At 35.2% G+C, this 16,364-nt stretch overlaps 2 protein-coding genes and 1 non-coding gene across 3 annotated transcripts; 2 read left to right on the plus strand and 1 right to left on the minus strand.

Moving 5' to 3' along the window:
• The first annotated feature begins 2,399 nt into the window (after positions 1-2,399).
• Positions 2,400-4,405, plus strand: LOC104246419 (large ribosomal subunit protein eL14). Its single transcript, XM_009802228.2, has 5 exons — positions 2,400-2,556; positions 2,678-2,779; positions 3,663-3,792; positions 3,921-4,033; positions 4,153-4,405. The coding sequence occupies exons 1-5, from the start codon at positions 2,554-2,556 to the stop codon at positions 4,204-4,206; spliced, it is 402 nt and encodes a 133-aa protein (XP_009800530.1). The 5' UTR covers positions 2,400-2,553; the 3' UTR covers positions 4,207-4,405.
• Positions 3,193-3,275, plus strand: LOC138878802 (small nucleolar RNA SNORD34). The gene has a single exon (XR_011402578.1). It is a non-coding gene; the product is annotated as a small nucleolar RNA SNORD34 (small nucleolar RNA).
• Positions 4,406-5,667: 1,262 nt separating the features above from the next.
• LOC104246418 (casein kinase 1-like protein 6) lies at positions 5,668-15,964 on the minus strand. Its single transcript, XM_009802227.2, has 14 exons — positions 15,226-15,964; positions 15,041-15,081; positions 11,356-11,425; positions 11,062-11,210; positions 10,871-10,966; positions 10,293-10,363; positions 7,842-7,903; positions 7,678-7,741; positions 7,477-7,561; positions 7,089-7,215; positions 6,892-6,965; positions 6,732-6,795; positions 6,389-6,522; positions 5,668-6,183 (listed from the first exon to the last, which is right to left on the minus strand). Exons 1-14 carry the CDS (start codon positions 15,299-15,301, stop codon positions 5,917-5,919), a joined length of 1,380 nt encoding a protein of 459 aa, XP_009800529.1. The 5' UTR covers positions 15,302-15,964; the 3' UTR covers positions 5,668-5,916.
• Between the last annotated feature and the right edge of the window lie 400 nt (positions 15,965-16,364).

Genomic DNA, 16,364 nt, shown 5'->3' on the forward strand with positions numbered 1-16,364 from the left:
CTAAGTACCACAGTTTAAACCCATCAGTATTCCGAGCCTTAAAGCCCACCCGTCTAGTCTCATGTACATAAACTATATTGATCTTCCTCTTATAGAGGATCTTCGCTAACTATATAGACTTCCACATCAAAGTACCTATGTTCTAGGACCCAACTCTCAGTCAAAAAGCTCCATTGTCATCTTAGACCCCGCCCCTCGCCCCCTCGCCCACTCCACCCAAGGACATGGCCTTATATACTATCACTCACCTCAACCACTATAATCTAAGAAAAATTACACTAGAACTGTCGCTAAAATAGGTAAATGATTAAACTAAAGAAGGCATGTCTAACATTTAGCTCTATCCACTAGATATGCATGCAGGTAAGACAAACAGACAAGCAAGAATTAAAACTAGCGATAAAATAGATATATAAAAGAAGGCCAGCAGAACAGAAACTAAGAATAAAAAATTACAAACTAGAAATCCCTAAATAGTTACCAGCAAGAAAAGTATTCAGGCAGATACACTAATTAAGAGTACATGTAGGCAATGAAGAATTCGGCTTAAACTAATGCAAACTAATTGGTTAATAACAAGTAAGACAAAAATATTGTTCAAAGAACAGGAGGTACCAACTCCCGATAGTGCAAAACCTTGGTGAATCTCCGTAAATGTCAGGGTCGCACTGCCGTAGTAATCTTAGTCGATTTCCAGCCGTTCATGTGCTCCACGCGTCGTTGCTGCCTCCAACTAATTTTGACGTCTCACCGGCGCGTCCGCCTCACGCTTGGATCCGGTGATGCTGATAAGTGAATACCTGTAACAGAAGGGGGAACCAAAAGGAAAAATAGGAGGAAGAACAAAGGTAGGAAATGTTGTAATCTTAAATCCGGGCCGGTTTTCGGTGGGTGTCCGATAGAGACTCCGACGATACAGCTACTCGCAAGAAAAAAAAGGGGGAAAAGAAGAGTTACAAGAAAGAAAGGTATGGAAATATAAAGGGAGAGAGAGGGGGAGGGAGAATCCTAAAAAAATACCGCGAAAAAAATAAAATACAGCTAAACAATATTTTCAAATACACTCAAATATAACGAACTGTCCAATACTAGCCGCAAAATGTAAACCCATAAAATGTAGCTACGGATTGTTAAAAGCTCTTTAAAAGGTAGTGATTTCGGTAAGTTCCCCTTAGTTCTTGTAAGAATTGCACGGGGAACCCTATTTGGTCGCCCACATTTAACATATACCCATATTTTTAAAATTTTTAACTTGTACCCACTTTTTAAATAACTTCAACCCCATTTCTCCTCCTTCGTTTTCTTCTTCTTCTTCTTCTTCTTTCTGCTGCTGCTGTTGGTGCTGCTATAAAACTTCAGTTCATGGGGATGATTGTCATAAGTATGTTTATCAGATTATTTAAAAATAAAATATAAATAACTTTCTAAAGTAAATACGTACATGTATGTAAATGTAAGTCCATTTCCTTTAATTTACATTGTATTATTTTTTTTGGATTCAACTTTGTACATTATCAATGCATTTTAACATGTTGTGCTAAATCATTATCTAGTTTTTTAAGTTACTAATTCTACTTATGATAAACTTATTATCTGTACCAAAATTTAATTACATGATAGCATAAAACATGCTGAAGTTCAGCAAATATAGAACAAAACTTCAGCTAAAGCATGCTGAAGTTCAGCAAATAAAGAACAAAACTTCAGCTACTAGAATGCTTAAGTTCAGCAATTACAAACAAAAACTTCAGCAAATAGAGAACAAAACTTCAGCTACTATGCTTAAGTTCAACAATTACAAACAAAAACTTCAGCAAATAGAGAACAAAACTTCAGCTACTATGCTTAAGTTCAGCAATTACAAACAAAAACTTCAGCAAATATACAACAAAACTTCAGCTACTATGCTCAAGTTTAACAATTACAAACAAAAACTTCAGCAAATAGAGAACAAAACTTCAGCTACTATGCTCAAGTTCAACAATTACAAGCAAAAACTTCAGCAAATAGAGAACAAAACTGCAGCTACTATACTTAAGTTCAGCAATTACAAACAAAAACTTCAGCACGCTTGGTTCAGCAATTTTTGCTACTTCAGGCCCGTCTAAACTTCAGCACACTTGGTTCAGCAATTTTTGCTACTTCAGGCCCGTCTACTAGAATGCTGAAGTTTTGCGTGATTGCCTTTGCTACATCAGACTCATATGCTGAAGTTACGCGAAAAAGTAGGTACGCTTGCAATTTTTTTGTAAAGCGGACACAGATTAAAAGGTGACCCAAAAAGCGGGTATAAATACAAATGCCCCTTAATTCTTCCATTGCGGTTGTAACAGGATAGTGGGCTTTCCAGCCCATGTTTTGACCTCCTACAAATTCTTAGAAAAAGCTGGGCTATTCTCACTCCTCCTTCCACGTTTTAGCGAATTGTGGGCCTAAGCCCATGTTAGAATACTACAGTCAGTAGCCACATTGAAAAACCCTAGCACTATATTACTCCTTCCAGCTCCTCTCTTCATAGCCTGCTCGCGCGTCTACTCCTTCAGATCGCCGAAAATGGTGAGTCTTTACAAATTACTCTATCGTCCTGATTCGAAAATTTATTTCGCCTGTAGAAATTCTTAAATATACTCTATGTTTTTATTATTTGATAATTAATGTATTGTGTTTCGTTGTTTAGCCGTTCAAGAGGTTCGTGGAGATTGGAAGGGTAGCCTTAATCAACTACGGAAAGGAATATGGCAAGCTGGTCGTTATAGTCGATGTCATCGACCAAAATAGGGTACTTTTACTTTTTCTGTTTTTGTTTCATGTTTGGTTTTGCTCGATGAAATTCGTACTGTTTGGAGCTAGCTGCTGGATATATTTCTTTGAACAAAAACAAAGATTTGATTTTTTAGTTTTGTGTCTTTTTTTCAATTTGTTTTATAGAGAATCTAATATAAGGCCAAGGATGGAATATGATGATATATGCCTACATTGTCTGATCATTATAATTTGATTGACCAAATATGGACTGAGGCCTTTTATTAATGATTCTGGCTAGAATATATTCTTTAGATAGTTTTACTAAGTAGACAAATAGTGAATGAAATACTGATTGTAAAGGTGTGTACAGAAAGTTTTGTTGAATTTGTTGATATTGGGGAAATACTAATGTGTTATCGTTTCTAAATGTTTTCAGAGGATTTGATACAAGGCCTATGATGGAATACGATAATATGCCTACATTGTCTGATCATTTTAACTTGATTGAGCAAATATGGACTGAGGCCTTGTGTTAATGATTCTGACTAGAATACATTGTTTAGATAGTTTCTATGGATAATCTTTTTTCTGTGTTATTATTGTACCGGTTTTATAAGGCTGTTACCTATGTTTTCCTTGTTTTATTTCCCTTGTTCTAGAATGGAAAGACCAATTCATATAGCTGACACCAATTGATTTGAGACTGACGCATAGTTTTGATTGTTTGTTTCATTTACTTTATAGAGGGGAATTTGTATGATTCATATATTGTACCCACTGAAAAGGAGTCTGAAAGGTAACAGGGCTTATAATATACTGTGATTTGGATAGATGGTATTTTGCCTTAATCAATTTTGAAATAGCCGTGGAAAATGAAGCAACTGTAAACTCATTTTCATTTATCTTTGAGATTACAGGCTCTTGTTGATGCTCCAGACATGGTGAGGAGCCAGATTAACTTCAAGAGACTTTCACTCACAGATATCAAAATTGACATCAAAAGAATCCCAAAGAAGAAGACCTTGGTCGAGGCTATGGAAGCTGCTGGTGAGTGTGATGCTTACTATATCCGTTTTTTCGTTAAAAGTCTATAAGTTGTGAATCAGCAGTTGGTTTATGGGGCTTTATCTGCTTTGCAACAAGGCTAAGCCTGTATTTGTCTGGTCTTTTCCCAGATGTGAAGACCAAGTGGGAGAACAGTTCATGGGGAAGGAAGTTGATAGTGCAGAAGAGGAGGGCTGCACTTAACGATTTTGACAGGTTCAAGCTTATGTTGGCAAAGATTAAGGTAATGTTATGCTCACTATTTTTAAGTTAGCTTCATTTTGTTATTTTGCTAAGATTAAGGTACAACCTTGTTTTGTAAGTCTTCTATCAAAACCTGATACATGTATGTTAACATTGCAGAGGGCCGGAGTTGTGAGACAGGAGCTTGCAAAGCTTAAGAAGACCGCTGCTTAAGAACTTTCTGATTAGTGCAATTGATATATAGGATTTATGGATCTTGTATTTTGTTTAGCTTTGAGAGATGTTATAAAGGAAGTTTCTTTTTATTGGCATGCAATATTTAAGACGTTTTCAGATAGTTATCGTTTGAGATTTTACTGATTTATCATGGGAAACCATCACTTATATATTACCCGCTCATTTATTTCCTGAATTTGCTTGATGTCTTTCTATATTGCAACGTAAACTGTTTCATTAAACCATGATTTCCATCTCAACTCTGAAAGTCTCTAATTTTGCACAAGCTCTTGGAATTATCTCACAAAAGACCCTTTAAAGTGTTAAGCTTGCCACTTGGTGAAGCAGGAAACTATGGGGTGGTTTGGTAGGATGTATAAGAATAATGCGGAATAAGGTTGTATTAGTAATGCATGTGTTACTAATGCAAAGCATTAGTTGTGCATATATTATTTCTTATCTACTGTTTGATGTTGTGTATTAAAATTATAATGCATTGCATAATTTTTAAGAAAAATAGTTGTTTACGAAATGCCCTTCATATTCTCTAGCTTTAAAAGACTTTAAGGACAATTTTGTCTTTAAATATACTAATGCATGCATTAATAGCCTTAGTATTACTAATGTCATGGTTTTCTATGCATTATTCATGCATAGAATAATACCAAGTATGATGTATATTTAATATAAGTATTAGTTATACACATGTTGAAAAAATGTACCAAACAAAGTATTAGTAATGCATAGAGCTAATGCTTGCATTATTTTTCTAATACCTCCCCCTGCAGTGTTAGCACATATTCCTCTTTCAACTTTGACTTCGATACTTGAAAAGGTAAAAGGTGAGGTAGAAAGAAAAGTAAAGATATTTTAATATTGGATGTAGGGAACTATCAATTGTGTAAGACGAGATGTTGGTAGTAAAGTGGAAATAGGATGGTGAGTGATAAAGTATAAATTAACCACCAGTAAAGGATACGAGAGGATGCACTTTAATATCTTTTGTACAAAGCGTAGTAAATTATGGCATCTAATGCATTCTTCCTTGTGTTACTGGCTGATTAATGTGGAGCTTTGCAAATGGGTAAGGGTAACATTGCGCTGAAAATTTCCAAATCAAATAAGTTATATCAATCATAGACTAGAGAAATTCCCAGTACAACTTTTGTATTTTCATTAACTTCTCTACGATACAATGTTAAAGGTACCCACCCCTCCCTATGCTTATGCTTTGAGTTGCACTACATCCTCAAAAGCAAATTATTGTTAATTTGGAGTTACACTGCTTCCACCAACTAATGTAGCAGTAGGGAGATTGATGAAGTGGAGAATAGGTTAGCTGCCTTTAGTGAAGCCTTACACTACCATGCCTTGGGCTGGGCTGGTCACTGGTAGTTGTTAATCATATCAGTAAGAAAACAGAATATCTCCACCATACATTATAGAGGCCTGCACAAATGATATATATCCATTCGTACATCATTAATATTTTTGTTGCAACTATCCACCTTGGTACATATTACTCATCATTTTTTTTCGGATGAGCCTGAATGGCGTTACAATGGCCAGAAACTCTTCACGGAAAACAAACCAAGTAATAATGAAAAGTCAAATAAAGCTTTAGTTTTCATGTAGAAAATTTCAATTTACAGCACGGAGACATCCTATTATAGGATTACAAGATTCAAACAACGAGAAAATTTCTCTTTACTTTCTGATTGAAAGAAGCTCAAAGCTCCGAAGAGGGTCATCACGGCTGCCCTTTGCAAGTGAAGTTCGGGAAAACAATGATGGTTTTGGTTCGACTCCAGAATGAACCCTTTGTGTGGAAGATAAGCGGCCACTGCTCGACACTAATCTGCTTGAGCGACTATCAGTAGGTTCACCAGAAGAGCTCGGTCTGCTACTTGAAATGGCAGCCCTTCTGGATGAGCTACCATTTCTTGATGTACGGCCTCTTTCTGAATCAAATTGCTGTAAAATTATAAGCATATTATTCGTACTAGTTTGCCATACAACTGATATTTTAAAAAAAGCAAAAATATATCAACTGTTAAGATAATATTTCTACTCCTCTTTCACTGGAAAAAACAATCATCTTAAAGACGCAAGCAAACCAATCTCCTGAGATTTTTTTTCTGTTCTTTCTATTGCTTTTAGAAATAGAAGGGATCAATACCACATCTTTGGATGAAGGTATATCATCTGAAGTCTTGTGTCTTGAGTATTCGTCATGCCTGCCAGAACCAGAAGCATTCCTCCGCGTAAATGCTCCAACAGCACCAGAAAACCTGTCTCGGATATCCTGTCCCACTGGATAAGCATCAAAGAGTGATAAATTTTCAGTAACTGCCAAGTCAGTAATCAGCTTTTACATGAAAAATCACATCTCCGAACATTCACCATTTGAATAAGCAAAATGGAGTACATGCTGACTCAAGATTTTGGGCATACCATCTAAGGGAATTAAAAATCAGAAATGGACGACAAAAAAATCCATAATTTTAGGTCAAAGATATTACCTGATGCCCTTCCCGGTCTTTCAGCAGATGGCCCAGCATTTAGTGCCGCACTTCCACTAATATTCTGGTGGCAAACAAAATTGCAGACACGTCCATCTTAAGAAAAATTTAAGAATAGATTGTCAACTATAATCAAAAACAAAGTTTTACAAGCACTAACACGTCCTCTAGAACTGGCACCAATCTGAGGATACTTCAAAATGGTCCAATCAAACACATAGTCAAACTGATAACCTGCACCAGTTAAATGGTTAAGAAGCAGAGATTACAACACGTCTACTTCACGACTAAAATTGACAGTTACAGATAAGACTGCCTGTAGATTGGAAAAAGCAAAAGAGAGGATTACAGATATACCTTCACGAATAAACAAGTCCCTGAAAAGCCTCTTCAGATATGAATAGTCAGGTTTATCTTCAAACCGTAACGACCGACAATAATGGAAGTATGATATGAACTCTGACGGATATGATTTACATAGCACCTGTTAGAAAGACCATCAAATCCTGTGTCAATTTCCTCATCTGATCACTCGCATCATCAGCAGATAATCTATATTAAAGGCACGACAGGCCAGACAAGATAATAAATTGGCTTAATAAGATGAATACATTTTTAAATCGTCCTTTTTTTGGATATGTTACATTTCAAAACCATCTATCTTGACAATAAAATGTATATACTGAAGTATTTCTATTGCAGTCAGAGTCCACTTGACACCATCATTCATACTCATAAATAGTACCTCTATTGGAGTCAACATCTTCTTCTCACTGATTTTATCATATTTCTGCTTCTTAGTACCAGCTTTCAATCCCTGCCACGGAAGACTGAGCCAAAAGAAATTGTCATCAAGTCAGTGAAGACGTCCATAGAATTTGCAAATACACCAGGACCTGGTCAGAAACGATGCCAAAAAGAAAAGGTGACACCGCATAAGTCCAACCTTCCTCTAAGAAAATACATAAGCACATAACCCAGAGATTCCAAATCATCTCTTCTGCTTTGCTCTGCCAGGAAAAAAAAAACATTTTTTTAATCAGTTACAATATAATCTGTGGCTTATCATGCCTGTATAGTTACTTGACAGCCTAAATAAGATTAACCTACCAACTCCAAGGTGTGTGTTGACACTGGCATAGCGAGCTGTGCCTGTCAGATTCTTGTTTTCCCTGAGAATTTTTTGACATAATACCATGTAAAAGGCAGCCAAGACACAGATTTCTCACAAATAAGCAAAACAAAGAATAAAAAGACACAAAAGTTTGACCAGCGTAAAGTCTTTTCTTGATCTTTTCCTTTTAGTCTTTCATTAGGAACGAAGCAAGGGAAAAGGGTAGCTCCGGTGCACAAAGCATTGAACGCGGGGTCCGGGGAAGGGCACCCCATGGGAGTATGATATAGACAACTTACCCTAATACAAGCATAGTGGCTGCTTCCACGACTCGAACCCGTGACCTATAGGTCACACGGAGACAACTTTACTGTTGCTCCGAATGGACCAAGGGAACAAGGATCAAATTGTCACTATAATTACTTGGGGCAACTCATTCCGCTAGAACTTGATAATGGTCATTTAAGAGTAGAATTATACAGATGCTTCTTACTTGCCACTCCGCCACACTTTTTTTAATTAGAGGCATGTGAGGAAAAAGATGGTTAGAAAAACTCAATGAGCACAATGAGAGATGAATCAGATGCCACACTATTACTGATGTGATTACATTTTGATAATAAACAATTTTCATAGCACGCAGCGAACCATAGAGTACATCAACAAATGACATATAGTCCATAAACTAGCAATGACAATACAAAAACTTGCCTTCCACAATATTCCTTCCAACTGTTCATTCTCGGGAAAAAATTCCTTTCAATTGTTGCATCAAATTAATGTTATAAGAAATTAAGCACCGTACCAGCAACTGATATATTACTCACAATATTAAAGTACATCAACAGAGGACACACAGTTCCATAAACTTGAATATACAATTTGCGTTCCACAATTTCCCTTCCAAGTGCATCAAATTATGACATTGATGTCATAGGCACCATACGAGCGATTTACATTACTCGCAGTATATTACAACCATCCAAGTAAGGGGTCGTTTGGTAGGATGCATTAGATAAAACAATGCTTGCATTAGCTTTGTGTATTAATAATACCTTATTTGGTAGACATTTTGAACCAATGCATCAGTTATGCAAGCATTAGTTATACATCCTATTTGGTATTATCCTATGCATAACTAATGCATAGAAAACCATGGTATTAGCAATGCAATGGGGTTTAATGCATGCATTAGCTTAGTTAAAGACAAAATTGTCCTTCAAAATTTATGCTTGATTAAAATATGCTAGTTATTATATTAATGCAAGTTTAAAATAATTCAAATAGTGAGAAATAAAATTATATCTCTAGTAAATAAATAAATACTTAGCATATTTCCTTTTTTATAAATAAATATTTAGTTCTATATTACAAGGTAGACAAATCAAATAATTTTTTAAAACTTTTTCATATAAAAATATTTCTCAACATATGTTTCTTTTAAAAAGTTTTAGAGTGATGGACTGGTTTTGAGGGTATTTTTGTAAACAAGCAATTCTTTTTGAAATTGTGCAATGCTTTAATACATCAAACCAAACAATGGATAAGAAGTATGTCAGCATAACTAATACCAGCATAACTAGTGCAAACATAACTAATACCAGCATTACTAATACACCATATTCAGCATTATTCTTATGCATCCTACCAAACGACCCCTAAATGCAACACAATACCATACCCATTGTCATTCGGCTTTTCGAAAGTTATTAGAATTTACTCGGATGATAAGTTTATAGCAATTATTTTCTGTTTTACATTCTAAGTTTGGACTCAACTAACCAGCTTCCAATCTCACTCAGGACACTAGTCAAAATTTGCTCTCAAATAGCAAATAGTGCCTTATCTGGATTAAAGAAGGTACAACTATAGAGGCAAGAAAAACCAATAGAAAACTAAAGCGAGCATCAAAAGTCGGATTCTGTCAAACTACCAATTAAAACATCTTACACTTCAAATGCTTCCCAAAGTTTACGTGAAAAAAATCTCCATTTCATAAGTGATCCAATAACAAGCATCAATACTAATCTATCATATATTCTCCAATTGGCGTTGCATACACGAATCACCAGATTGTCCAGTGAGTATATGTTTTCATGTTGCCCCCTTGTCTTACCGCTTGATGAACAAGAAAGGAAAAATACCACTTACAAAATTCACTTTTGCTGGCCACCATAGTTCTATAATTAATGAAGTCATTTGCTAGAGAATTCTTGGCTGTCAAGTTCCTCTAGTGCGAACCTATTCTCCAGTAAATCCTCACTAATGTTTGAGAATAGAAGTATACGATGATGGAGACACGATAGGAGCAATAAAAGAAAATAAGGACGGTTCCTTTTCAGTTTTCTTTATTTTAGGGCTAATAAAACATCGTCACAAGCATTCAGAAAAAATAAGAATGACTAATTGCAGGGATTAATCGAGTAACAGAGTGGTTAATGTGCTACCTGTACGGTATATGCTTGTGAGTCTGCAGGTCCCTATACTTTTTGGCAAGCCCGAAGTCGATGGCGTACACCTGTCATCAGTATTCAGATTTAGCACCATTAGGAAAAAAACCTTGACATAACATATGCTTTCTTTTCCTCCATACATGAGTTTCATTTCCTATAAATAAATAAAATGGCAATATATAACAAACTTTCATTTCATTACCTAATAAAATTGCATTATAAGGAAAACAATTAAACTCGGTAATAATTTTCAAAGAGAAAAATCATATTTAATTTTAGTTCCAAATTACAACTCCATTTAATGAACTTCAGAAAATTGACTAAGGTACTATCCACCCCACAATGAGTATGATTATCAAAAACCAAGAGGCACAAAAAAGCCATTTTAAACAAACACTAATAATAAGAACTGAGAAGCTATTCATCCAACAGAATCACCAAATATTTACAAATCAATTTGATAATCTGAAATGAAACTAGCAAATAGTGAGTTTTCCCTCTCTGTATAGGCAAAGCATTGACTTTAATAAACTCCATCCATTCACAAAATTCTCACAGAAATGAACCAAAACCTGATTTGCTTTGCGACCAAGGCCCATTAGGAAGTTGTCTGGCTTTATGTCACGGTGAAGAAATCCTCTTGAGTGCATGTATTCAACTCTATTAATCTGAAAGACACATACCCCAAGAATATTACCCTAAAATGCATAAGCAAACAGGCACAACAGTGATTTTCCTTTAAAAATGTGAAAGAACTACTTACTAGCTGATCCGCAAGCATCAAAACTGTTTTCAATGAAAGTTTCCTATTGCAATAGTTGAAGAGGTCTTCCAAGCTCGGTCCAAGAAGGTCTATGACCATTACATTGTACTCACCTTCGACTCCAAACCATTTAAGATTGGGAATTCCAGCTTCATCAGAATCGCATAGGAAAGAAGATCAATCAGAACAAGCGACATTCAATTTTTTTTTTTTGTTGAGAATGGACACATGACATTCTCATATTAAAAGGTTTTTGCAAAGAATGAGCTACAGATGTGAGAGACAAATGCTTACTTCCTCCTGAAAGAAGCATATATATTTTTGATTCATAGTGCAATTGAGGGTGCTTTGTCTTGACAGATTCCTGATATTACAGTACCAAGAGAATGAAGTCATGAGCATATAGCAGTGTTATCAAAGGCGAAAAGCGCAAAAAAGCTCTAAGGTCTGTTATGGCTTTAAGCGCAAAGTGCAAACAAAGCGTGGGCTTTAGTGAAGAAAGGCGCAAACAGGAAAAAATTACAAATATCTATGTGTAGTCCAAGACTAATATCTATAAGCATGAATACAAAATTTATGGATAAAGAAATTGAAGAAAATTTACGACAAAGTGAAATATCAATTGTTTAGGCCTCATTTGTTTGCACTTAATGGAGGTCTGAATCTTAATCATTCAGATCTCAGACATTAAGTGCGTTTGTTTTTAAAGTCTGAATCTTAATTATTCAGATTTTAATCATTAAGTGTGTTTGTTTTTTTTACTTCACAACCATTTAATGGGTCTAAATAGGTCTGTATGATTAAGATCTATAACAGAGACTTAATTTCATTAAGATGCTATCATATTTATTATTAACTGTCGCCACCACCTACCATTATCAACTACTACCATGCCACCACCACCTCCACCACCATCACGCCACCATCATCCTCAATCATAGCCACCACCATTATCGACCATCACCACCCACAATCCCCACCACTCCGACCACCATCATTCTGACTCACAATCAACACTCATCCACCTCAACTAGCACGACTGATCAGCCCATCACCATCAACAACCACAGCTAGCACTGCCCATTATTATAACCTACCACCACCCACCCACCACCCTCCTTAGTCACACTATTACCACCACCCGCCATTATTAACTATTACCACCCACCGGCACCATCCTCAATGATAATCGCCACCACTACCAATCACTACTAGCTACTACCATGAACTACCATCATCAACCAAAACTACCACCAACTACCGCCTCTAGTTGGCATTCACCCATTAGCCATCACCACCAACAACTATCATATTTTTAAAAACTATATATTTTATTGATAGAATATTACATTAGTTAGTATTTCATTTGAATTTTATGTTTATTAATTTTCAAATGAAGATAAATTTTTTTTTTGTTTTTTTATAACCGTGGTGTCCGGGCCAGCTTGCGCGCACCTCGACTAATTCCATGGATACCTACCACCTCCCACCAGCAACAAGTACCAGGTAACTCTATCCACCAAGGCTTGGATAGATGGGAAGAAATCACTTAGTGTTTTTTGTCTCCGCTGAGATTTGAACCTGAGACCTCATAGTTCTCACTCACTTCACTGACCACTAAATTTTATACATTCAGATATTAAAAATCAAACAGTCTTAATTATTTAGTATTCAGATCTTAATACACACCTTAATATATTCAGATGTGTATTCAGATTCAGATGTCTTAATCTTAATACACTTCTTGATATTCAGATGTGTATTCAGATTCAGACGTCTTAATCTTTAAAAAAACAAATGAGTTAGTGTCACGTCGTTCGGGTTACGCTCGTTAGCAAGGAAAAGTATGTCTTAGAGCCTTGATGACAATACTAAAGCGCTCGTTGAGCGAGGCAAAGCGCTCAACATGTTTTGAGCCTCGCTTCAAGGCTTAAGAGCGTCTTTGATAACACAGGCATATAGTGTGAATAGTACTGTTGCATCAACAACTAGAACCTTTAATTCCCATCAAAATAAAGATCATTTACTATATGCTCCTTTTTATTTATAAACTACAATTTTATTGACGTGAGCCAGCAAAAAGCTGGCTAGATGTCTATCGCTCGTCAAATATTTAAAGCTAATATGCAATAGATCTAGTTTTGCTTTCATATTCCAAGAGCATCATGACGGGCAAAAATAGGTTTTCTTTTCCATAGATCATGATACCAATGAACGTGGACGCTTACCGTCAGATAAGATTGCTACTTTCTGACCTCTTCAACATATACACTTCTTTTTTTTAAATGGCTAGACACTTCTTTTTCTGGTGAAAATGCATAGATAATCTACGGAAAAAGAGCGTTTTCTAAGCATCCAAGGGTGTGGTTTAGTTGTCATTGAAGTGGGTGAAAAACACGGGAGACTAGTGTTCAAATCCTAGCATAAGACAAAAACTGCTATGTGATTTCTTCCCATCTAAGAGAGTTACCATGGTACCTGTATTGGTAGAGGTAGACGGTATTCGGTGAAATAGTCGAGGTTCGCGAAAGCGAGCCAATACACCACCATTATAAAGAAAGGAGCCTTTCTAGAGTTGTCATTACATTTCTACTTGACTAGAAAACCAGTTCTAGGAAATGAAGTCATATACACAACTAGAAACATATACTTTCTAATTTCCCAACTTATAGATGCTTCGAATCAACACACTTTAATAGATCATTCAACCAAAAATTCTACAGATCAAACAATCATGCTTTTTCTCATGCTTAATAATCATCTCTTTCTAGAGAGATCTAATAAAAAGTATACAACTCAAAATATTGTGGCAATCAAGGTAGTTAAGGTGAAGAAGGATTTCACCATCCAACCAACCCATTATATCTGAATAGACTAAAAAAGATAAGGTGAAGAAGGATTTCACCATCCAACCTAGAGGTGGGCGTTCGGGCAGTTGGGATTGCATATGAAATTTCGATTTGGATTTTCAATTTTCGGATTGACGAAATGAAAATCCAAATCCAATCCAAATAAGTTCGGATTGGATCGGATTTTTTAAGTTCGGTTTCGGATTAATCGGTTTGGATATTTTGGATTTTCGGTTTTGAGCTTATAAGTTGAGATGTCTCTTCTTTTTACAAAAATGAATATCCAAATGAAGTACTCATGTTAAATTGCCTGAAAAGTTCTTCATTCTCACCACAATCATCCAAATGAAATATTAAAGTAATGAAGTTATTATATAAAAAAATAAAAAAATACAATAGAGACGTTAATACGATAGATAAGAAGTGAAAATAGTAAAACATTGTCCAAATAGAAAGTATTCTCATAATAACTTAGTAACTAATATTGAATATATATGATAATCTCTAATCGGTAGGGTATTGTACTTATTACTATTGACATATGGATAATGGACTAAATATAAAGTATAAGAATTTTGGATTTTCGGATATCCACAAATTCGAAGTACCAAATCCAATATCCAATCCGAAATCCAAAAATTTTAAAAATTAAATCCTAAATCCAATCCGTAATCCAAAAATCCAAAAAAATCGAATTTCGGTTTGGATTTCGGTTTTGCCGAAAGTATGCCCACCCCTAATCCAACCAACCCATTATATTTGAATAGACTAAATAGGACTCTATGACAAAACCCTGAGGATACTAAAGCTAAACATCAAGCTAACAATAAGATGCATTAGACAGTACACAAGAAAAACAAAACAACATAGCAGCATCAATTCCCCAGATAGTCAGTTGTTCAACTACACCTCAATTACAGACTGATTAGGGTCGAATACATGAATCCTCATTCCTTCTAGTATATAGGGTCCATTTCAAAAACTAAATAATTTGTCCTTTGAGACAAATCTTTAGGTGCTTTAAAATTAGAGGTTCTCTAAAACTCGCACTCATCCCTAAACTGATTTTTCATTAAGAAAAAAAAAGCAATAGGAAAGAAATATGGCATTATTTGGTTGGCAGGAAATACCAGCTTAATGGCAACTTCTTCTCCATTCTGTATATTCACACCTGAATCAAATTAAGCAGAAACACAAACAGGCGACACACATGAGTTTAGCTACTACTAAGAAAATAAATGTCAACACCAAGAAAATGGAGTTGATCATATAAGCAAATCCAATGCAATTGACGCCCCAAAAGCAAAGAACATACCTAAATAAAGCTCACCAAAAGACCCACTTCCGATCTTCCTTCCCAGCTTAAACTTCCCACCCACAACATGATCCATCGTAAACTAAACAACTCCACTTCAAGATTTCGATAACCAAATAATAAAAAGCAACAATCACACGTTTTTACTAGGAGTTTCACCTAATACACCAAACCCCAAAAAACCCAAAATACAATTTTTACCCATAAATCTATCCTAAATACACAACTATGGATCAAATGCCAAAAACCCAGAAATGGAAAGCACCAGTTTAACTCAGAAAAATGGGAAGAACCAATTAAGGTTACCGATTAAAAAAAAATTAATTCTTGAACTATCGTTTAATAAATACAAACCCTTACAATATTCAAGTACCGACAAGAAATTGAAACCCTAATTGACAACCAAAATCATCCGATCTCCATTGATTGTAATAAAAAATGTATAATCAATGTGCGAACCGATAATTACATGCAAGAACTGTATACATATGTCTTCTTTTGTTCTGCTCTATTGGCAGATAAAAAGAAGAAAGGGGACAAATTAGCGAAGTTTAAGGAAAAAGAGAAAAAACAAAGCGCTTTTTTTTTCACCCAAAAAGGGGAAAAATAAAAAGGGATGAATTGATTTGTGTAGTGTGTGTTGTGAAAAAAGCTAAGGCGGAGTGAGTAAAGAAAGAATGATTGCTTGAATTATACAACGTGCGGGTGGGGAATCGGGGAAAAAGGTGACCATGGTTTTATCTTGTTTTTTTTTTTTATTTCTCTCTTCTTCTTTTTTATTCTGTTTGCTTTTGGTATTTTCCGAGTTATTACGAGAGATTATAAGTAGACACTTGGACATAAAAATTATAATTTTTATTAAAAAAATATTTGGAGTTAAGTTGAAAAATAATATTTAAAATTTAAAATTATGTCTGGATATGTTTTTCACTTAAAAAAATATTGCAGTTTTGTAAGCGGGAAAAGAAAAAGTGTTCTTTTAATTTTTTGAATTTTTTTCAAAAACCTGCAAATTTTATAAGCAAACACATTTTTTAAAAATAATTAAAATAAGGAAAAAAATTATGAACAAACGGGGCCTAAGGTTAGTGTTGTAAATTACTAGTTAATGTGGATATTTGCTATTTCATTATTTTTAT

This window comes from Nicotiana sylvestris, chromosome 9 (assembly GCF_000393655.2).
Source record: "Nicotiana sylvestris chromosome 9, ASM39365v2, whole genome shotgun sequence".
Lineage (NCBI taxonomy): Eukaryota > Viridiplantae > Streptophyta > Magnoliopsida > Solanales > Solanaceae > Nicotiana > Nicotiana sylvestris.

What these genes read in the sequence shown, in the direction of transcription:
- LOC104246419 (XM_009802228.2), top strand. An exon ending in ATGTCATCGACCAAAATAGG is followed by an intron (nt 2,780 to 3,662) that starts GTACTTTTACTT and finishes TTGAGATTACAG; the next exon opens with GCTCTTGTTGATGCTCCAGA. An exon ending in TTATGTTGGCAAAGATTAAG is followed by an intron (nt 4,034 to 4,152) that starts GTAATGTTATGC and finishes TTAACATTGCAG; the next exon opens with AGGGCCGGAGTTGTGAGACA.
- LOC104246418 (XM_009802227.2), bottom strand. Translation starts at nt 15,301, where the DNA reads ATGGATCATGTTGTGGGTGGGAAGTTTAAGCTGGGAAGGAAGATCGGA. An exon ending in AGATGTTGACTCCAATAGAG is followed by an intron (nt 7,216 to 7,476) that starts GTACTATTTATG and finishes TCTTTCTAACAG; the next exon opens with GTGCTATGTAAATCATATCC. An exon ending in AAGACCGGGAAGGGCATCAG is followed by an intron (nt 6,523 to 6,731) that starts GTAATATCTTTG and finishes ATGCTTATCCAG; the next exon opens with TGGGACAGGATATCCGAGAC.